The 22500-nt window shown below is 44.8% G+C and overlaps 1 protein-coding gene across 1 annotated transcript in view; it reads right to left on the bottom strand.

Annotated features, from left to right (window-relative positions):
* LOC110000690 (proline-rich protein 7) overlaps nt 1-14095 on the bottom strand; it is a 14924-nt gene extending 829 nt beyond the window's left edge. The window contains exons 1-3 of the mRNA XM_065963228.1: nt 13856-14095; nt 7313-9070; nt 1-1388 (exon numbers count right to left, since the gene is read on the bottom strand). The exon at nt 1-1388 is cut by the window's left edge and continues 829 nt beyond it. Coding sequence (XP_065819300.1) covers nt 784-1388; nt 7313-7664 — 957 coding nt within the window. The 5' untranslated portion in view covers nt 7665-9070; nt 13856-14095 and the 3' untranslated portion in view covers nt 1-783. The remainder of the gene's footprint in view (nt 1389-7312; nt 9071-13855) is intronic.
* Between the last annotated feature and the right edge of the window lie 8405 nt (nt 14096-22500).

Here is a 22500-nt window from a genome sequence, read left to right as displayed (position 1 = left end):
GACCACTAGGGGGCGAGCTGATACAGTTTTAAATAAAGATTTTATAACAACAAACAGCGTGTTATAAAAGTCAGTACTCGTTCATTTGGTTCCCTTTGTTGCTCATCAGGCTCGACTCTTGTTTCTTAGATTACCATCCTCTGAAGAGACGATGAACACGATGACACTGAAGGTCACCGCGATGACACTGAAGGTCAGTCACCGCGATGACACTGAAGGTCACCGCGATGACACTGAAGGTCACCATGTGCGACCACGCTCACGCTCCTCGAGAGAAGACGAGCTGTGAACACAGTCCTCAAAATAATCCGAGCAGCTACAGGAGGAGAGGTCGTCGAGGAGAACTGACAGTTCCCGGGAGCCATGGCAACGGCAGACTGGTACAAAAGGCTGCTCAGAGAGGAAAGGGGGAGGGGGGGTGAAGAGGATAGACTGAGGGCGTCGTCATGGAAAGATGAAAATAAAGACCAAACAGTCCGGGTGGAAGGAGAGAAACAGCTGCTTGTTGCTCGTCCTTTCTTCTTCTGCGTTTCCAGAAAACACTGCGACCGGGTTTATCCTCCACATGACTCTGAGACCGGTCTGAGTCTGAATCTGAGTCTCTGCTCTTTGACCTCCACAGTTAAAAGAGGCGCTCCTCGCCCACAGAGCTGCACGGGGAGCTGAGCTCCTGGAGCCTTTGCAGCTCTGTCACTGTTGTTTATCTCTTTAAACCTCTTCAGTGTTCAGCAGACAGAGATCCTGTTGGAGACCTCCTGTGGACCATCTTAAAGGGGGTCTGGTTCAGACTGCAGTGCTTCGGCCCAGCAGAGGATAGGCTGTGGGCAGGCCACAGCTGGGCTCCAGTCCCCTCAGTCTATGGACCCCCTGAAGCCCCTGTAACCCTCCTTGGAAACCCTGTATCCCCCCTTGGAGTCCTTGAATCCTTCCTGGAATCCCCTGTATACTTCCTGGTAGTCCTTGTAGTCCACCTCGTAGTTCACCTTGGTGGTGAGTCCTGGGCACTCGGCGAGGCATGGTCGCCATGGCGGCTGCAGCCTGAACGGAGTGAGCGCCAGGCGGGGTCAGGTTGTTGTGGTTCAGGTCCATGTTGGAGAGGAGGTGACCCAGGGAGTCCCAGCGCTGCGATGACGGGAGGCGGATCAGGGAGGAGTAACCTCGCTCGGGGAACACGGCCATCACTGGAGGCTTGCTGATCTCGGAGGTGAAGACTGGAGCAGGATCCAGGTGGTCTCTGGGAGGAGGCGGAGCCGGAGCAGCTCGGAGCGGGGCTGGCTTTACGTAGGTGCCCCCTCGTGGATCGGCCAAGACCTCACTGTACGGTGGGGGGGGGTCTTCCATCAGGACCGCCTCCTCGTAGCAGGGCGGCCTTCCAAATACATCTGTGTCTGGAAAGACAAACAGGAAATGGTGATGAATAAAACCACACACAAACATTTTACTTTGCTGACAACTTTTACAAAAGGCCAAAAAATTCAAAAAGTATCCCAGAATGCATTTCCCCATTACCCAACCGCGTTAAAGCTGCGTAACTCTACAGTGAATCAAGCCACACAGCACTATCTTTGTGTTTTTATATCTCATTATCTTCATTTTCACATCCTTTAAAGGGATACTTCACCTGTTGAAACATGAATCTGTATTGACATTGGGTCATATGTGTAGAAATGTGAAATACATTTTGAAGTTGGAGCCTTCTTGGCCGAGAAAAGACAGAAAGTGTCTTTTTGGCTCATGTTGATGAAAGACACCAAATCCCAGAATGCACAGCACCACAGGTCACTCCCACTAAGGTCCTCTAGTTCAGAATCAGAAATACTTTATTAATCCCAGAGGGAAATCCGATCGTTACAGTTTCTCCAAAATATACAATATAGCAGGAGAAATATAAGCCAGCAGCCACAACAGCCAAAACACAACACCCGCCTGTCGGCAGCAGCCGTCTCGCCGCTATATTTATATTTTTTCTCCATTATCATCTTTCTCCATAGGGCCTGTTAGCATAGCTTCAGAGTGTGTGTGTGTGTGTGTGTGTGTGTGTGTGTGTGTGTGTGTGTGTTAAACAGATATGCTTCAGGTCTCAACCCACACGTTGTAATCAACAGCGTCCTGCTGTGTGATGTGTGACAGTGTGTTCGGCTGTGGGAACAGAAACCATCACAGCACATTATCAGTTTTCTCTATTTCTGTTTCTCTCTGAAGACTTCTTAATATCAGAGTCATAGCAACGCGGCATCTTTGGAAACAGAACACAGAAGCACATAACGACCTCTCACATTGATTCAGATGTGACAGCAGGCAGGAGAGGTCTCTTTATGAACACTGATCTGAATGATTTTTAGTCACAGCAGGTCATGATAGTCTAAGAGGACCACATGGGAACATGGTGTGAACTAATCCCTACACAGCTACTTCACCATATCACTGATTCTCTTTCCTGTTAAGAAATGATAAACTGTGACAGCTTTCAGCTTGTTGAAGTTGGCAGTTCATATTTAAAAAAACTGACTGAATGTGAAACTGTTGAGCAGGTGTTTTTTTTTAAATCACAGAATTCATCCCACTTTAGAAACTTCATGTTTGACAAACACATCGTCCTCTCTCTGACTTCCTCACTGTGTCTCTGCTCTTTCCCAATCAGAAGTTTAAAATACCCTAAAAACAGCTCTGTCACCTGGGATCTCTTTTCACTGCAGCTCAGTCACGTGAGCTTGATTTGAAATCAGCTGGTTTATTAAGATGATCAAAACCAACGTGATGACCTCACTTACATCCTGCACAAACATCTGCACTCCCTAAACTATGTAAGAAGTTAACATGTTAACAATATTTGATGAATACTGATGTGTGTCTGTTGATGTCTTAGTATTTTGCTGTCTTTATTTTTTTTATTTTATTTTATTTTTTACTGTATTTTGGAGTTGTTGTCCTGACCTTGTCTGTTTTTTTGTGCCTCATTTGTTATGTATATGTCACCAGTTTGTCCCTCTATTTCACCTAATAAAAAAATAAGTTAACATGGAAGAGGAGCGGTCCGAGAACAATCAGGTCGTTCACAGGACGGACGTTAAGAGAGCTTCTCAGCATCGTTTTTGTCAGTTGTTCAGACTGCTGTTTCAAGCTGCGATATTTACGCCCCTGAGACGTTTCTTCTTCAGTCTGAATGTCATGGAGGCGTAATGGGGGACAAAGTGACCCCCCCCCCCCCCTCTGTCCCGTCTTCAGAAGCTTTACAGAGGAGAGACGGGATCAGCTGATCCAGCAGGGGAGGACAGAGCTGGAGCTGGAAAATGCTGGTGTGGAGGGGGAAGTCTGTGTTGACTTATTTCACCTGCTTCCACCTCGACCCGACTTCAGATAATAGGAAGAAAATGGACGGAGAGATGAGTGTCATCATACAGGAAACTACAGACTGAGTGTCTGCTGTGTGGGCAGGAGGAGGCAGTGTTTTCAGACTGCTGGAGTTTGGCCTGAATTTGGCAAGAAGAGCCACGTCGACTGAGAATGTACCAGATTTGTTTTCAGCAGGAGTCAAGCCAAGGCTTTCTTTGTGCTTCAAAGTAGGTGTGTTTCTCCTTCTGCACAATGTGAGCTTTCTGTTCTTGTGTCTCTTTCTGTTGGCTCGTTTGTTTACAGCAGAGCGATAACTGGAAACAGACGAGAGGCAGGGAGAAAGTGCTTTAAACACGTCCAAATGTTGCTGAAAGTTATAGCAGCCGCTTCCTTTTAGGTGAATTTATCTTTTCTGGTAACTGTGTTAACTCTGTTAACGTTAAACAGGATTTATGAAGACTTGGTGCTAAGTTCAGCACATTGTTGAACAATGTGAGAGTATGTCGTGCACAAGCAGTTTGCAGCTCATCGTAATGTACACACCAGTTGGTAACTACAAACTGAAATCTAATTTTGTTTTATTAAGGCTTTAAGTCCAGCATCATTTGGGGTGTGGTCCCTTTGATAGCAGGTGGATGCTGCTGGTTGTCTGTTAGTGCCTGACATACACTGTGTCTTTATTATTATTATTATTTACGCTTTACATGTAAAGCTGTGGGTCATCGGCATAGAAAAGGAAAGACACTCCATACTTTGTAAGAACTGACCCCAGAGGAACCATATTCAGGGAGAAGAGGATAGGCACCAAGTATGGAGCCTTGGGGGACTCCACATGAAAGAGGGGCTGAAGAGGAGCTGAGATTTAAACCAAAACACTTTGATAAAATGTTTTACTGAAAGTTCTGGAAGAAAAGACTCTGGATAGTTGTTGAACATGTTCTGTTCATGTCACAGAGCGAGCTGGAGGTGAGGAAATGTTGATTTGCTTTGGTTGTTGTTCTTTCTTCAGAAAGCTCACTTCACTAAAAGCCATCGTTTGATCATGTGACCACAGACAGCGTGCTCGGAGTCCCTCAGGGTTTCCCCGACTCAATATTAAACACACTGACACTCCACTGATCGGATCTGAAATCACCTCACAGGGCATCTTAAGAAACTTCGACAATCAGACCTGCTTCACCCACAACAAACCTCGTAGATTAACAGCTGTTTGTTGAACCGTTGCCATGGAGACGGATGTATTTATAGATGCAAATGTGTGTATTTGGGTGTGTATTTGGATTCCTGGCCAGAGTCCATCACTCCTCCAGCATACCTCACAGATACCTGCAGGATCAGAGTCTCTGACCTGTAAACAACACGAGCAGCTGCCAGAACGCCTTTAAATAAACATCATACACTTAAACACACACACACACACACACACACACACACACACACTCAGGATACAGTTTGTCCTACAGTAAGAAATTAGATGAGTAATCTGAGATACTGTAGTATCAAAAGGAACCCGGTGTGTGCCAGAACAAAAAACTAAATAAATATTTAGTCTTATAATTTTTAGTTTTGTGTCATAAAGTCAAAGTCCACCTTTACATTTTCCCTGAATGTTTTCATGTTCTTATCTTGATAATCTAAGACCCGATTTTACTTCTGGGTCGATAGGTTTGTGTCGCCCTGATTCTACGCTACACATGTGCTGTAAGTTTGCAGCCTGATGTGCACCTCCTCAAAAATGGATCTAAAAGACGCAGACTGCAGGTAGAGTCAGAAATCGAGGAGAGAGAGATTACCCTCGGATCCTGACACAAACATGTCCCCTAACCCTAACCCTAGGCTGTCCTCTTGGAGGGTCTATGTCTCTGTCCATGGGGCTTTAGCACTAACCATTGGCTTATGGAACAGACGGTAAGACAGCAGAGAATCCCTGTTCTGACTGATGGAGGTCAGAGGTCATAAAAGAAGTAGACCAAAGATGGACTCGTAGATAAGAATATGTCAGAGTTTTAGTCTACATAGGGTCGAAGTCCCCCCTTCATGTGCAGACTTCCTCATTGGCTTGACTTTTCTGCAGCAGAGGTTAAACTCTTCATCCTTTCTTTCTAAGAAAGAGGTGTGATTCAGAGCTTTCAATGTCAGCGACAGGTAATCAAAGACACGAGCATCAGTCAAACACTCAGCTCAAAATAATAATAATAAAAACAGAAATGATCTTTAATCTGCTGAAGACTTATTCAGAGTTTGTCTGTGTTGGATCAGGTTCCCCGTCCCTCTCTCTCTCTCTCTCTCTCTGGTCTCTCTCTCTCTGCTGCTGCTTAGATACTGAACCTCTCCATCAGTCTGTAGAGTAAAGTTTTCTCTGGATCTTTAATAATCACACAAAGTGTCTCTAACACTTGAAAGGTGTCCCACTCAGCTTGTTCAGGAACCTTTGAGGTCAAATGACAGTTGACCCTGAAATAGAAACAAGTCAGCACAACAAGCAGGAAGTTTACAGCTCCTCGCGCGTTCCCTCACTCTGCCTCAAAGTGATTCAGATAACTCCTTCAATCTTTGGCGTTCCTGCGTGACCCTGTGACATATCAAACTGGAGGTCTTCACAGACGAGTGATTACTGTGATCTTCTAATGATCAGCTGTTCTCTTGCTGACTCTTCACTCTGCTGTCATTCTGAGTCTCTTTCTCAGCCGGGTTCTTACTCTCTTTGTCACCGCCCACGCCTCAGCAGCAGCTGTCACCATGACGCCTGGCGGGGGAACGCTGCCCGGGCAGTAGGAGGAGGAAGAGAGAGTGTAATGAAAATCTATCTGACACAGAGCAGAATGAAATCCTCTCTCTTAGTTTGCTTTCTTTCTGCTCGTCCCTGACTCACAGGAAGGAGAGCATTCAAGAGCTGAAAACACGTCAGCGTCTGTTCACGCTGAGGTACAAGATGATCAAGTAGTGACCATATTGTGACCATATATGGGCAGGAGGGAGGAGCTTATGTGGAGAGAGGGTCAGCCAACGCCAGATCTGCTGTGATGAGGAAGATGGTAGTTGGTGTGCAAACATCACCTTGGGGTGCTGCACCCTAAGAAACACACACTGAGAGCTACCTGCCAAGGTGAGAGACCTGACCAACAGTCTTATCAGAAGATGGAAATAAAAGGAGAGCTCATTCTGTCAAACATAAACACACATCCTGCAGAAGAGAAGAGGACGTCTCGTTTCTGACGACACCTTAAAACGCTGCAGATTTAAAGTTGATGAGATGTTTAAAGTCTTTATCTGTGATTGTTCACACTTAAATGTAGAAATCAAGTATCTCCTCTGAAAATAACTCTGTGAGTCATGACTGTCTACAATGGGTGTAACACCCGAGTCCCACTGTCTGTGATGTTTTCAGAGTTTTCAGAGTCCTATCTTCACTTTGTTTACATCGCCAGGACGGCTGGCTGACTCCTCCCCTCGTGTATAAAAGTTGTTTAATTGAGGGACTAGAGAAAAGAAGAATAACATACTGTACTCACTGCTTAACTGTGTTTCTAGATCACGCTCATTTCAGGTAAATTTACATGCAGTGTGAAGATACCAGCATAATAAAGATCGCTAGCATTAGCATGCTAACACAACAATGCAGCGCTAGTTGTTTTGGTTTCATGCTGGTGCTCAAGGGCGACATCTGCTGGATCAAAAAATCACATATAAAGCCTTTAAAGGTCTTCTTTGTTAATTGTTTTAAATAAAACAGGTAGTTTGTTCACTCTGATTAATTTGAACCTGGACCTTCAGTTTGTCTACACGCTGCTGTTCCATGGTGAGATAGAAAGTGACCCAGCTGAGTGTTAGCACAGCGCCCCCTGCTCTTTAGAGAGCTTACTAAATGCAGGACACAAAGTGAGGATGTCAGATGTTGTCATCTCATCGAGCTGTCCAACCTGGAGGAGGAAAAGTCACCGAGCATGAAAACAAAACACCAAACATAAGAAGGTGTTACCTGGCATGGTGACCCAGTTAGCCTGCGGCATGGGATGAGGAACCTGCAGAGGAACGGGGGGAGACAGAGTCTGAGGGGGGCAGAACTGTGGGGGCTCCCTGGGCAGCTGTGTGGGAGGAGGAGGAGGAGGAGCAGGAGGAGGAGGGACAGACGGGTATCCTGCAGGGTGACAGCTGAGCGGCTCCATCTCCACGCTCCTCAGACACTGCTCCCTCAGACGCTCCTCCTGACGCCGCTTCAGCCGGCGCTGCAGGAAGCTGCAGAAACAGCAGAGCATGACCACCACGGCCCAGACCAACCAGAAGCCGGCGAAACAGGCCAGGAAGGTGTAGGTGCCCTGTGACATCACCATGGCAGTGACGGGACGAGCTGAGAGGCCCCCCCCCCCCCCGCCCCCCGAGGCAGGAAGAGACAGATTCAGACGAGCAGGCTGGGACAGATGAAGTCCTGTTACCAGACTGTGATGAAGACTCCAGGATCAGAACGCCAGAGGAATCTCATCAAGAGATAAAAACAAGTCCATTAGAAGTGTTAAAGCTCTCTGCAGGGCTGTGATCAGAGAGGGAGGGTATGAAACATGAAGAAGAGGCTCTGCGTCAGACGCTTCACCTGAAGTCTGAAGAAATCTGTTACAGATATCAAATCTGTGCTGGTCGACCAATCGGCTTCAAGAGGACTGAGCCCGTTAGGCTTCACTTCCTGCAGATTAGAGTTCAGATAAGATTAGACTTCTCATAGTCCACTGTACAGCTCCTACATTGCACCTTTTGTACATTTACATTTTTAAATTCTATTTTATATATTGTAACATCTTATTCTGTATTATTTAAGTTGTTGTTAGTTCTGCTTTATTTCCTTGTTAATTGTTTAGCACCAATACACCAAGTCAAATTCCTAAATTCCAAGTAAATGTACTTGGCAATGAACCCTGATTCTGATTCTGATTCTGATTCTGATTAAGTGTCTCCGTCACATGTCTGAAAGGTGAAACCATCCTGCAGGTACGGTGTCCATCGAGCTGGTGAAGACATCGATGAAATGCAGCGTCCCTGTGGCTCCTGTTAGCATGCTAATCACTAAAGGTCTGATGACCTTAAAAAGGTGACCAGAACGACTGAGTGTGAGCATCACACAGATTCTGTCCAATCAGAGGAGACAAAGTGAACCTAACAGTTTGTTTTACAGCAGAAAGTGAGACGATCAGTTTGCTGTGTCTGAAAATGAAAAACACGTCAGGCTCGAGGCATTCAGGTGAAAAAGGTGAAAAAAGTTTTAAAAATCAGTCGTCATGACGTTCAGAGATACCGAGTGGTTAAAAAAAATGATTTAGCCCCAAAAAACTGAAATATATTCCTGCCGAAAATCTCCGTCCTGTTCGCCTCCAAAGCATGGAGATGTTTTGAAGTCAGTGTCTGAGGAGAGACGTCGCTCACAGCCATGATGAACTCCTTCAGCAAACATCCGTTCAGATCCTCCACCATCTCAGCTCCCTCCACAGAAACCCTCCTCCATCATCACCTCCTGGTCTCGAGTCCAACAGAAACAAACAAAGACCCCGAGGATCAAACAAAGGACCTCTGATGTTTGATGAGGCAGCGTCCGCTCAGAAGCTCACGCCGATGTGTGAAGTTCACCACAGGAGGTCAAAGCGGTCCCTTCAGGTCCGTGAGAAGTCCCAGTCCGGGGTCCGTGAGCTCCGCGGGGACTCTGGATTCTTCTCTTTTAGATCCCTGCGGGACTCCTCGGGCTCACGCCGCCCTACAAAAAAACACAGAAAGAAAACACAGAGCGTCGTCACGGAGATCATCAGAGGAAAACATTGAGACCATGTTTTGAAGTCAGAGCGGTGAAAACAGTGACAACTGTTCAGGACCGATCATCAGGAACACTTTGACAAAGACTGCAGGAGGGCGGGGCTCCGCTGGGGAGGTCACTGAGACCTCTGAGTCCACACCACTCGTCAAACAGATTTAAAGTTTCATATTAATCTTCTTTAAATCCTTTACTGCATTTATATTTATCATATTTATTTATTTATACCATTTGATTGAAACTTCTTAACGATCAGTGAGTTTTATATTTCATCAGGTTGTCTTATGTCTGTTTCTTGTGTTTTGACAGTTGGGATTTTTCTTTTATCTGTAAAGCACTTTGTGACGTTGGTTTGGATAAGTGTTTTATAAATAAACTTTATTATTATATTATTATAATTAAAATAAATAATTAAAAGATCTGAATTGATCTAGACGAAACACCGGAGTTCTGTCTTCAGTCACAGTTTGAAGTTCTCACAAAAAGAAGAAGATTTAAAGTCAGCCTGTTACAGGAAGTGGAGGCTTGAGGATTTTTAAAGAATAATAAAATGGAGGCTGTAACGTCCTCGGGGTTCTTTACAAACTGTAAAGACTCAGTGTGAGTCGTACTCTCAGGTAGGACGGCGTGTTCTGGCGACATGTTGCTTCATACATCTTTATATACTGTCTGAGGTCGTTCTTGGTCTTCTTCTGTGGTGGAATCTCTGTAGTTATTTAGATTCTAAAGTACAGAGGTCATTATGTTTATTCACTGTTCTCTAATATCAGACCTGACAGAGTTCAGTTATTAGAAACCAAGGACAGCTTAGAGAGGGTGAACTGTCTTTCCTCATATCTGAAGGACTTATCGTCTGCTCCAGTGTTATTTTTTAATTATTTATTTAACCTTTATTTAACCAGATAAAGAACCCATTGAGATCAGGATCTCTTTCACAAGGTGACCTGGCCAAGTGGTCAGCAGCACATGTCAAAAGAACAGTTACAATGAAGTGATAGTACAGATTAATAACATAGTGTTTCAATAAACAGAAAGTGTGGGAGCTGTGACACAACAATAAAACAACGATTTAAGATTTTAAAAACACAGGCGCTGTTCAATGGTCTCACGCTGTCTGTCCCTCAAGATAGAACGCCTCCAAGTGGAATAAGTTCAGGGAGTTTTAGTTCAGTCTGTAGAGTATTCTGAAAGCTCTTTTTCCTGATTCAGTCCTTACCCGAGGAACAGATAGAACAAGTGTAGTACAAGAACACAAGGCACAGCGACTGCTTGTTCTCCGTAATAAAGCACACAAATATAAAGGAATCAAGCCTAAAAGAGCCTTATCAATTAGGGTCAGCCAATGTGCGTATCTGCGTGCACTCAAAGAAGGCAAGTTGGATTTCAAATACAATTCACAATGGTGGGTGAGACGACTACAGCCAGTGACAAATAAACTCAGTGCCGAATGAAAAATAGTGTCCAAGGACTTGAGACATTTGGATGACGCACTCAAATAAAGCTCGTCCCCATAATCAAGACTGGGCAAGAAGGTCGCTGTCACTAATTTCTTTCTGACCCTGAGAGAGAAGCAGCTTCTATTTCTAAAAAAGAACCCAAGCTTCATGCGAAGTTCAGTGACCAGATTATTGATATGTGCTTTAAATTATAGACGTCACAGTTTAGTCTAGGTGGGTCAATGTGACCCTGATAATGATAATGTCTTTTTGGATATACGCGATGCCTCTCGAGGAGTTCTGGAGATGTGACTGAGTAAGACACGAGTACAGAAGTGTGATGTTGAATCATGTCTCCTCATGAGTATTCATCTGATGTCAACTGAGTCTTATTGTGTGGAGTCCAGTCTTCCTCTCTACCTCTGTGTTTTTATCACACAGTGAAGAACCGCCCTGTATTCTTTGTGTCCTCAGGACCTCGTCATGCTCTCTGACACAAACACTCTGGGTGTTCTGCTCCCTCAGCCTGCAATCTGTTACAGAGTCCTTAAAGGTTTTTAAATATACAAGTAAAGACCTACCAGCAGATTCTACAGGACGTCCATGTTTTATGTTTTTATCTCGACTGCTTGAACTACTGACTCTCAGATTTCTGCTCATCAGGGAGACCCCCCCCTTCAGACGAGTCTTTGATCAGTTCTCACAGTAAAGATGGCCGCCAGTGACAGAAGAAAAGGAGCGATGTTTGTGTTAAACTGTTGATAAGTGTGTGAAAGTGTCTCTCCTGCTGTCACAAACAATCAGTCAACATGACGTTCACAGAGACTCTCAGTGAAACCGATGAACACACGTTGGGTTTGTCTGCGTTCTGATTGGACGCTTGTTCTCTATTACACTGATGTTTAAATCAGGAGCGTCCTCGCCTCCCTCCTCCACTTCGCCTCGGGGGCTCGCTCATCGCACGCCGTCTATTGTGATGTGAGATGGTGGACAGAGGTGATTCATCAGCTGACGGCCGGCCGCTGATATTTCAGTCTGTGAGCGCTGATATGGAGCGGAGCTTTTGTTTACTCCCCACGCTTCCTGCCGGCTCAGCGATACTCAGACCTCCTCACCCACACACGAACGACAGAGCAGCACTCAGTCCTCTACTGTACACACTATTTATAGACCTCCTTCACAGGACGCTCAGAAATATGAAGGATTGGATTTATTTTAAAGGCAAGGCAAGTTTACTCATATAGCACATTTCAACAACAAGGCAAAGTGCTTCACACGAGACATCAAAAGTATCATGACAGAGGAAAGAAAGGAAACATTAAAATGGAACATTTACAAATCACTGAAATTATTAAATCTGAAAATATGTTCAAATAAAAATAATTCAAATGAAATTGAAATAAAAATATAAAAAGAGTTAAAAGTGCAGAGTTAAAATGTAAAATCTTATTAAAGCTGTTTAATGAAAGGCTGTAAACAGGTGAGTCTTCAACCTGGATTTAAAGGAGCTGAGAGTTTCAGCAGACCTGCAGTTTTCTGGGAGTTTGTTCCAGATATAAGGAGCATAGAAGCTGAACGCTGCTTCTCCATGTTTGGTTCTGACTCTGGGGACGGAGAGCAGACCTGTAGGACTGTCTTCAATGTAAAGATATAAATCAGATCATGATCATCAGGGCGATGAGATCTGAAACTGAGGCATAATGAGTTTTTCATCGCGTGCTATTTTGTCCCTTTGAGCGCACCGTAGTTAAGTCACTGCAGCGTCCTCCTGAGTGGTGAAACGACTATGGGATGGGAAGTCGGGGAGATAGACTTCAGGGAGCATGCGGGGCCTCACAGACGACCTGTAACAGGTTCATCTGTTCACTGTGTTTGTTTACATCAGGGTAACAGAGCGAGGAGAGCATCAACCACAGCTACAGACAGTCTCTGACCACAGCACCATCTAGTGGCAGGAGGCTGCGTTTTTTTGAATGATTTCATTACTTTTCCAGGGTTTTGCCGCGGTATCGTTTCAGTACCATTATTCAGATATTATTTTGGGCAGGTATCATAACAAAGTCAACATTTTGGTATCTCGACATCACACCACACTGACGTGGAAAACAATCTCCTTCTGCTCAAACATTTGGACTTCAGTTTGTTTATTCTGTTGAGAAGAAAGACGGACAAAGCACCGGATTTCAAATACCAGATTTTAGCAAAACCATGAAGTCACCACGGAGGTGTGAGCTGGATGATGTTTGGATTTGTCGATTTATTTATTTTGAGTAACAAATGGATTCCAATAATCCAGGTAAAGTCCAGGTACACTGAACCCCACCATCCACCAACATGGGCAAAAACAGTTGGCCTCCATTCACACCTGGAAGCATGTCTGAATACACAAACCAAGACTCCACCTAGTGGCCAGTGGTAGAATTACACTCAGCGTAAAAACCATAGTTTACACAGGTCTCAGGCAGAACTGAAAGAAAATAAAAACTTTAGCTCCAACAATAAGAGATCAGATCCGTCTGAAGGTTTAGACCACGTTGTTTCAGTGTGAAGTCTTCAAGCTGAACACGTGAGGTCTCTTCCTCAGAAAGCTGCTCGTCTGTCATCACATTTCAATCAGAGCAAGAACGCCACATGACCACACGGTCCACGTGAGCTCAGTGTCTCCAAATGTGTTCAGGAAATTAGATTTTTCTCCCCCCGCTGGTGTCCTTGACTTTTTGAGGCTTTAACACATGAAAGTGCATTTTAATGTTGTCCGGTCAGTGTAAGACATCATGTTGTTGTTGTTGTTATTGTTGTTGTTGTTGTTGTTGCGCTGTTTGTCTCTCTCTCTCTCTTCAGCTTTCCCCTCTCAACCCGACAGCACCGACTTCTCCATCATTATCTTTACTGTGACGATATGTTTACGTAGCGGCCACTAGCCCTCTAGTGGCCTGAATAATTATTACAGACAAACAGAAAGGTAAGAACACACCTGTGAGGGATTACATTTACAGCACTTTGTTTTGTTGTTTTAGTCTCCTCTGTGTTTGTGGAGGATCTCGATGTGTTACTAGAATCAAACCTCCAGACTCCATCATGTGTTGAATCATAGTGATCCTGTATACCAGCTCACACCCTGCTGTTTGTATGATGATTATTTCTCTTTTCTTTAATTTCCTTCATCATAAAAACAGCGGGGGGGGGGGGTTATTAAATTCATCATTCATAAATCCTCCCTACACGGAGACCAGACACCACAGGTGAATCCGTTAAATATTCTCTCTGGTTATTCCTACAGGTATGTAAAGCTCACCTTTAATGCCTCCCGTCTCTCCGGTAACATGACGCAGCTCGCTCCCTGATGTCCAACTTTTATGTCCACATTTTGTTGATAACCAAAAAAAAACCATCGGCGGGTAAAGATGAGTGTCCTGCGCTCATTCCCGGTGCAGAGTGTCTGGAAATCTCCCGTTACAGATGCTCCTCTCTCTCTCTCTCTCTCTCTCTCTCTCTCTCTCTCTCTCTCTCTCGGAGCTGCGCGTCGTGTTTTAGACATCAGGGGTAAAAAAAAAGGAGGGTTATCTGTTCACCTTGACAGCCTGGCTCCTCCTCCTCCTCTCTCTCTCTCTCTCTCTCTCTCTCTCTCTCCCTCTTGCTCTCTGTCTCTCTCTCTCATCACTGGAGCTGCAGAGTGTTTCGTGACTCTCAGTCTGTCTGTGTCTAATGACAAAAACATTTCATTTCATATCAGTATTATTTTCAAAATAGGAAGATTTCAAAATCAAAAATATGAAAAACTATAAAAACGTCAAAGGACAGCCACCATGATATTATGTTGTGATATTTTCTAGGGCTCGACGTCTGTTCCTGCAGGGGGCGCTGGAGTCCCATCGATGGCGGTCTCCATGCTGGAAATGCTGTCTCAGTCTAACTTTCAGTCAACCTAACGACAGGCTGAGAGCTGGAGCTGAGGCGGGTTTTAAACCTCCTGACAAACCGTTACACCGCGCCCACCTGTCAATCAGGTCAGCTACACGCCTTATTGTGAATAACTCTTATCCTTCATCAAATCAAAACTGATGAGTCATCAAAACATTCACCCCCCGTACAGTGTGTGTCCATCCAGACATGAGCTAATCACACCTATTTGGTTTTTTGAACCAGGCTGTAAACATGTTCATCTCTGCTGTAAAAACAGGCTTTTTAGAATGGGTGTGTATGTGACTTCCTGTGCTTCTGCAGCCAGCCTCTAGTGGACACTCCAGGAACTGCAGGATTTTACACTTCAGGATCAGCTTCATGTTTAAACACCGGAGGTTGCTGCTTGGTCTCGTCTAGAAACACTGAGGAAAGTGAGTGCTGTCAGATGGAGCTCAGACTACTCGGGGTGTTTCCAACTCGAGGCTGCTCTGAAATGAGTATCTGCAATGAACCAATCTTCACCTTTGTGTGCTCTGAGAACATCTGGCCCGCCCAGATTCATCTCAAACATATTTAGGGTCTAAATCTTCACAATTTAGTCACAAAAGGGTCAAGAGGAAGTGGAGCGTGACTACAATAACTTTTAGAGACAAGGAGGTCAGAAGGTATGGCATTGGTATTGGTATTTTTGTCAAATTTGATAAAATTTCCCAGATTCGTATCGTTAAATCCTTACCTTTGTCATTTCAATAAGCATGCATGCTAACTAAAACCTCACTGTATCTGAGTCTGACTATCTGATGAGTGTTAGCACAATTAAAGCTAATGTGGAGATGAACGTTCAGGGATTCCACTTTTCCTCTAGCTCCGTCTGACTCCTCCCTCAGGACACAGCATGTCTGGAGTTTTAATTTCTCTGCAGCAGATTTTAAACTCTGGGCCACGGAGCCCCGCTGGCTTTCTCTCCAGCCTTCTGATCCAGACCTCATGAGTGAAATGAAAATCAGCAGGACAGTAAAGAGCAGGACGGAGGGGCGCTTCAGGAGAGTGAAAAAATTAGATTAAAGGAACACTGAGAGGGTCGAGGAGACGTGGAGGCGTTTGGTTCTCCTGATGAGTTCAAAAGAATAAACGTCCTAATCCTTCTCTGGTCCATCAGAGACTTAAACCCTCAGGTTCTGTTGTTTTATTCTCTCCATCCTGAAGCTGTGATCACAAGTATTATAACACAACTGGAGTCAGAGAAAACAACCAGCAGGACTGAGGAAAAAAATCTGTAATTAGACCTGAATATAAAAAATTTAAAAAGTGTTGACCTTCTGAAATTGTGTTGTTTATATATGTATAGCAATGTTTAAAAAGAAGATCAAAAAACAGACGTTAAATAACAGTCAGTGCAAACTTTAAATGAGGGGTGATGTTCATCAAGAGTGAGGTTAGCATTAAAGTGTCCAACTAGAGGCTGACTCTTGGGACAGCTGTGCAGATGGACGATGGAAAAGGAAGAATTCATTCAATCACGCGTATATCACATCTGTTGTACATTAAACATGAAGAGCAGCTGATTCCAGATCAGTAGAAAACTTCTGTTTGTGTTCACAGTTTGGATTCAAGGTAACATGACTCTGCATCAGTCGAGTGTTTTGAATAAGTGAGGTAGAGAGAGAGAGAGCGAGATGGCGGCTCCCCTCCTGAGCGCTCTCTACCTGCAGCTGATTTGACTGCCAAACGGCGAAGCTCCTTCATTAGACTGAATTCAAATCGAGGTGAGCGTCCAGCTCTGCGAACACGAGGAACAACCTGAGCTGTGTCCATGTTGCACTCTTCACTACTTCATGATGCCGGAGTTTAAAAAGAAATCAAATCAAATCAGCTGAGGCCGATAACTTCTCCATACAGCGTGCAGGAGTACGAAGCATTTCCTGCACGCCAAGTGGGCGGTTCCATAAGTGTGTGAGGTCACGTGAAAGCTATGAAAAAGGAAGTGACTGTAAAGAGAACGAGTGTAATACAAGAACACACTCACACACAGTAATTTAAAGGGACAGTCCACCAGATAAACACAGAGTCTGTTGTCTTCACTTCCTGTGTCATACAGAGTCTGTTGTCTTCACTTCCTGTGTCATACAGAGTCTGTTGTCTTCACTTCCTGTGTCATATAGACACGGGGGCAGGAGGTCTTGGTCTTTTGTCCCAGAAGGGTTTATAAACTTTTTTATAAACTTCTAAATATAAAGCGGGAAACCCCCTCTGACTGTTTCCTGTGTTGAGGAGCGCTCAGACGTCCTCGGAGGGAAAAGTTCAACGTTCAGGAAGTGGATGTAACTTTGAAACTTATCTGAAAGAGACTGATACAACTTCACATGAGATATATTCATGTTGTCTCATGTCTAACTTTTACCGCACTTTTAAAGTGCCTACATACAGAACCACTGTTGTTGTTTTTAAGACGTTGTTTGGTGCAGGCAAGCAGCAATTAGTGAAGTTAGTAAAAGGTCATGAGGCCGTGTCGAAGGGAAACATGAAAGGCTGTTTTCTGAGTCAGCGTCGACACTTTTCATCTAAACGTTTGATTCAGTTCATTTGATCTCTGACGGCTTCCACTTCATGTAGGCGTTCCTCAAGGCTCCGTTCTTGCTGTCCTTTTGTTTGAACTAATAATATCTCAGCTAAACTTCGATTGTTTTAAAAATCATCACGTTTTTACAGAGTCCTAATCTCCACCCTACACTACTTTCAGAGCGCTGGTGACCTGAACGAGGACATTTCAAACTCATTAATAAGAACCTAAAGTAACGAAAGTGTTCAGTACCTCGTTGCCGAGCACTGTGAGCCCTGATGATGTGGCACTGATGTGAAGTATCCTCTGCTGCACGGAGGAATAAACAACACCAGATTGTATTCTGTATTGATGTAGTTAGATCTCTTCGTTTTTGTGGCATTCAGCCTTCAGAAGTAAGAAGCCTTTTTCTGGATTGATAAATCGTCTTGATATCTGAGTTCTTGAAAAGCAGACCGATCGGCCGATCCACAGACCGACAGGCTGATCTACAGACTGACCGGCTGATCTACAGACTGATCAGCTGATCCACAGACCGACAGGCTGATCTACAGACTGACCGGCTGATCTACAGACTGATCAGCTGATCTACAGACTGATCAGCTGATCCACAGACCGACAGGCTGATCTACAGACTGACAGGATCAGCTGATCTACAGACCGACAGGCTGATCTACAGACTGAGGTGTGTGTGTGTGTGTGTGTGTTTTTGTGTGTGTTCAGATATTTGTGAGTTTGTGTTTACCTTCATCCTCTGCACTCATCAACCTGCTCAGCTGTTCTTCACCCAGCAGTAATAAAAAAGGGACGACCTCCCGCACCCTGACGCCAATTAAACAGTACAGGCAGAAGCCGGCGAGGACGACTGTAATCACCATGACAACGGCTCCCTGCGAGAGACGAGGGGACTCACAAAAGATATTACATAAAGAGAGCCGTGAACTCTGCTGTTTGTTATGCACAGAACACTTTCAGTCCTGCAGATGAAACGCCGTCTCTGCATTGTTGTTAACCTGCAGCACTCTGTGAATGTTGGCGAGCGTCTTCTACCTGAATAATGGCGTTCAGATTTCAGACAGCGGCTCTGCATACGGCTCAGTGTTCAAACCATTCACCAACTAAACATATTCTAAACAGAACCCTTCTCCTGCAGACTGTGGCATTTGCAATCTGAAACCTGTCCCCCGTTTGAGTAAACGTTAGCATGCTACCGTGTGTATGCTACTGTGCAGCAGGCGCAACGCCAGGATTCAAGTTTTGGATGAGCCTGTTAGTATCAGAACCAGTTCCCTCTTCTTCTAAACTTTTCAACAACCTGCTTGTGATCTTTCTCTGAAACTTTTACAACACCGCTTTTGTTCACCTGCTGGAGGAGGCTTACAGCGGGGGTCCTCGTGGGGTCATGTGGGGTCATGTGGGGCGCACTGCAGGATTCGGGGTCTTAGGACCATTACTCTAATATTAAATATGAATAAGTATAAGTGGGGACTATCTTCTGGCAGGTCATTGTGGTGTTATATTTCTGTTTTCCAGCCTCAGTCCAGCGTCTCGTCTCGAGGGACTCCGGACTCTGAGCGCTGCTGATTGGCTTTTTAATAATCAACAGAAAATGAGGAAAGCTGCTAATAATGAACTTTTCACATTAAGGCTCGCTGAGTCATTGCATAATCACATTTTATTACCAATAAAAGTTGATGAATATTTACTCTGGACCGTAGCTTAGCAACTGTTTCCCTTAAGTGTTGAAGAGAGATTAAATGTGCTCGTAAGAATCCCCTCCGAGATACTTTCATTAATGCAGCCTGTCAAAATAATGAGTCACGACCAGCTCCCATGAGGCTTTGCTGCTGCTGCTGCGGTGGTGTTGGGGGTCATTAGTGCCAGTACCAAGGGAGCATATGTTTTTAGAAAAATAAGAGCGTCTTTAGAAGAGAAACAAATCCAATCTAACATTTGAATATTTAGAATCAGGGAGCCGGAGAGACAGCGAGCTAATGAGGCGAGACAAAACATGATAATGGGTTCACGAAACGAGATGAGATACTCATCATGTTTTATATCTGAGATCGTTTATTTATCAGACACGGAGCGAGTAGGGTGTCGGTACAAGACACGATCTGTAGGGGTTAAAGATACGAGGAATATCAAACATTTGGAAAAGAGCGTCGATGACGTCAACAACGCCTTTCTGAAAAGTTGGAAGATTTTCAACTTGAGCACTCGGAGCGGCCGCACAAAAAAGGCTAATCACTCAGAAAAAAGACGCTGGTCGCTGTACTTTCTCTCGGCGGCCGCCTGCTGCTGAGAACGCTCTCTACTCTTTAGAAACAACTGAAAAAGACGCTCAGAAAAAAACAGCGCCAGGTGGACACGAGGCCTTAACGTCTCAAAAATAAAAAGGTCCTGCAGTTGAATCAACCAGTTTTTCTCCATCACGTTCTGCACACATGGAGCTTCTTCATCCTCTACCTACATCACATCTGAACCCTGCCTCATTAAATGACTCAGTCCTCGGCCGTGGCAGCATCTCTGTGGCGCTCCACTTTGGCAGCGAGCAGCACCTGGCAGCGAGCAGTGTCCTGGCTCCCGCTGAAACCCCCCTGACGAACACGGAGCGGTTGTTCCCCCTCCAAACGAGACGGGAAACGATGTAGTAACAGTTTATTTTAGCCTGATCTAAAAATAAAGCTGCAGAGCTGTTAGTGGTTCCCAGCAGGAGAGAAAGTCCTCTGAAGAGGTCTGACGTGGATCTCCCACTGCGAGCACTGGATTAGAAACATGACTCACTGCTGTCATGAAGGTTTCTGTTTTTATTTCACACGAGAACACAAGAAGAAGAATTTAACAGTCATATACAAAAACGCCCTGAAAGACGGGATGAAGGGACAAAACAACCTGAACATGATCGTGACCTGTGAGAATCAAATGTTAAAGAGTAACTTCAGAGTTTGAGCTGAAGTGCAGCTAGCCTGGATGTTAGCAATTTAGCTCCTTTAATTAGCCATGAGCGGCGACTCGAGAAGACATTTTAAAAACATCACTAAAGCGCCACGAGTCAAAGCTCAACACTGATTGGTCTGCTCATGTGTCAATCAATCTCAGGGCTACGGCTGTGGCTTAGTTGCCAGGAGACTTACAGCCTTTGAAAACTCTGCAAGTGTCCATTTTCTGTCGCCCACGGTGGAAATGTTGACATACATACAAAGCCGTATTATAACGAGCAAACACAGACGTGGGTACAGACAGGAAGTAGAACTGTTACTGTAACAGTGAAGAGAGCTGCTCAGGAGGAAACCGACCACCTCGTGTGACCACAGCAGGTCACCGATATGCTCGCCCTACTTTAAATCAGAGCGATGTTCGGGACAGAAAGACGTCAGAGCGGTGAACACAGCAGCTGTTAGTGATGAGTCGGGTTAAAACATGCTAACTGTAAAGCTAACTCTGCTAGCATGGCTAATATAAATGTGCATGTAGCTTTGACTAAGAACAGAACAAAGATACCGAGCTCTAAGCGTTCCCAGGTTGATGATCCAGAGTGTGAGAGTGTGGAGTCACGCAGTCAGACGTCAGAGACTCAGAGAAACGATGAAAGAAAAATGTGAACAAACCGACAAACAGCACGACAAACAGCACGCTCATTCAGAGAGAGAGAAGCGTGAGATCAGAGCGACGACACGCTTCAGAGAAAAGAAGAGAAGACGGCGGTCTGAGTGGGTTCAGGACGACGTCACGGCTCAAAGTCAGCGTCTGTGAGAGTGTGTGTGTGTGTGTGTGTGTGTGTGTGTGTGTGTGTGTGTGTGTGTGGGGTGACACAGAAATGGTGACAAATGTACGTGGGTGAAAAAGTGTGACTGCATGAAGTCTGACCAAGAAGTGACACTCTCTCTCACACACACACACACACACACACACACACACACACACACACACACACACACACACACACACACACAATGGAGCTCTTTGTTTTGGGGTATTCATTCTCAACCAAAGAATCATGGCTTGTGTTTTATTTATTCATTGTCTTTAACTCGGTTGTTAATAAAGTTTATTAAAGAGTGACATTCTGAATATTAATATATTTTAAATATTATAGAACATTATACGAGCTAATCACAACTATTTGTGCTGCTGGTTGCTGATAGGCTCTCTGTGTCTCGGGGGGGGGGGGGGTAATCAAGGCAATCAGGAAGTCTCCTCACTCACCTGTTCATCCTCTGAAACACAGCGCTGATTACAGTATGTACTCGTGTGTGTGTGTGTGTGTGTGTGTGTGTGTGTGTGTGTGTGTGTGTGTGTGTGTGGTGTGTGTGTGTGTGTGTGTGTGTGTGTTTACAGCATATTCATTTCACATTAATCCAGACCCGAGTTGCCATGGTAACGCAGGGGAAGATGGACGACGAGAGGGGAGATGTCGATTTAAACAAATACTGCATGAAGCACTTTCATTTTTCTTTTGAAATCTTGAACATGGGGCCTAGCGGTTATGTCACACGCCCCGTGTACAGAGGCTTTAGTCCTTGTCGCGGTGGCCGTGGGTTTGAATCCGACCTCGGCCCTTTGCTATGGGAGCCTTTACTCTCGTGTACAGAAGGCCATGTAACTTAATGCTTATGGTTATGTTTGTTGTGCTTCCTGCTTGGATATTGTTCCTTCTACGTGACAATCACCAGAGTGCGTTGTCAAACTCAGCATCCTGTCTTCTTCAAAATAAAATACAGACTTCTCCTAAAGTGAAGCTGCTCCATTGTCCCTTCTGGGCCTCCGTACATGTGTGCTGGTGACTGTGTCTGCAGAGACTCTGTCCTCTCACTGGATTTTACTCTTCTGATTTGTTCTGGTTGACTCGGGACGTTTTGTGGGCGGAGCTGGTGTGTTTCCTCCAGCCAATGAGAGCGCAGCAGGTGATTTTAGGAGTGGATACAGTTCAGTGCAGTTCAGTGATTGGACGAGATTCAAACCGGTGAATATGACGGACGAGGACGTAGCATTAAAGAAGAGAAAATATAATGAGAGTGAGGAGAAACACCAAGTGGATAAAGCTCGTTCTAAAACGAGGGTGAACCTTGTGTTGTCTTTTACCCGTGGACGTGGAGTTGGTCTACTTCCTGTTGGACAGGAAGGTGACAAACACCGGTGGTTAGCTTGCAGTGTAGGTACAAGCAGTAAACGTACACACTACATCCTGCAGGGGGGCGGGGCTTCTGGGAGTTTTCGTTTGAATGTTGCATTAACTAAAATTTCTACTGACTCCGCCTTTAAAGTTTTATTACTTCTTTGTTTCGGACTGAATGTTGAGCATGTGGTGTTTGGTTTTTTTGGGGGGGGGATGTTAGTGTTAGTCTGTCGGGACTGGAGGAACTTCCTCTGAGGTCGGTGCTGGTCGATGAAAACATGTTTCAACATAGATGTAAAAATATCAGCAGAAAAAAGAGGACATGATTCCAAAGACATAAAATCAAAGCGTAAATAAA

This window comes from Labrus bergylta, chromosome 14 (assembly GCF_963930695.1).
Source record: "Labrus bergylta chromosome 14, fLabBer1.1, whole genome shotgun sequence".
Classification (NCBI taxonomy): domain Eukaryota; kingdom Metazoa; phylum Chordata; class Actinopteri; order Labriformes; family Labridae; genus Labrus; species Labrus bergylta.
This window is presented reverse-complemented; position numbering and strand designations above follow the sequence as displayed.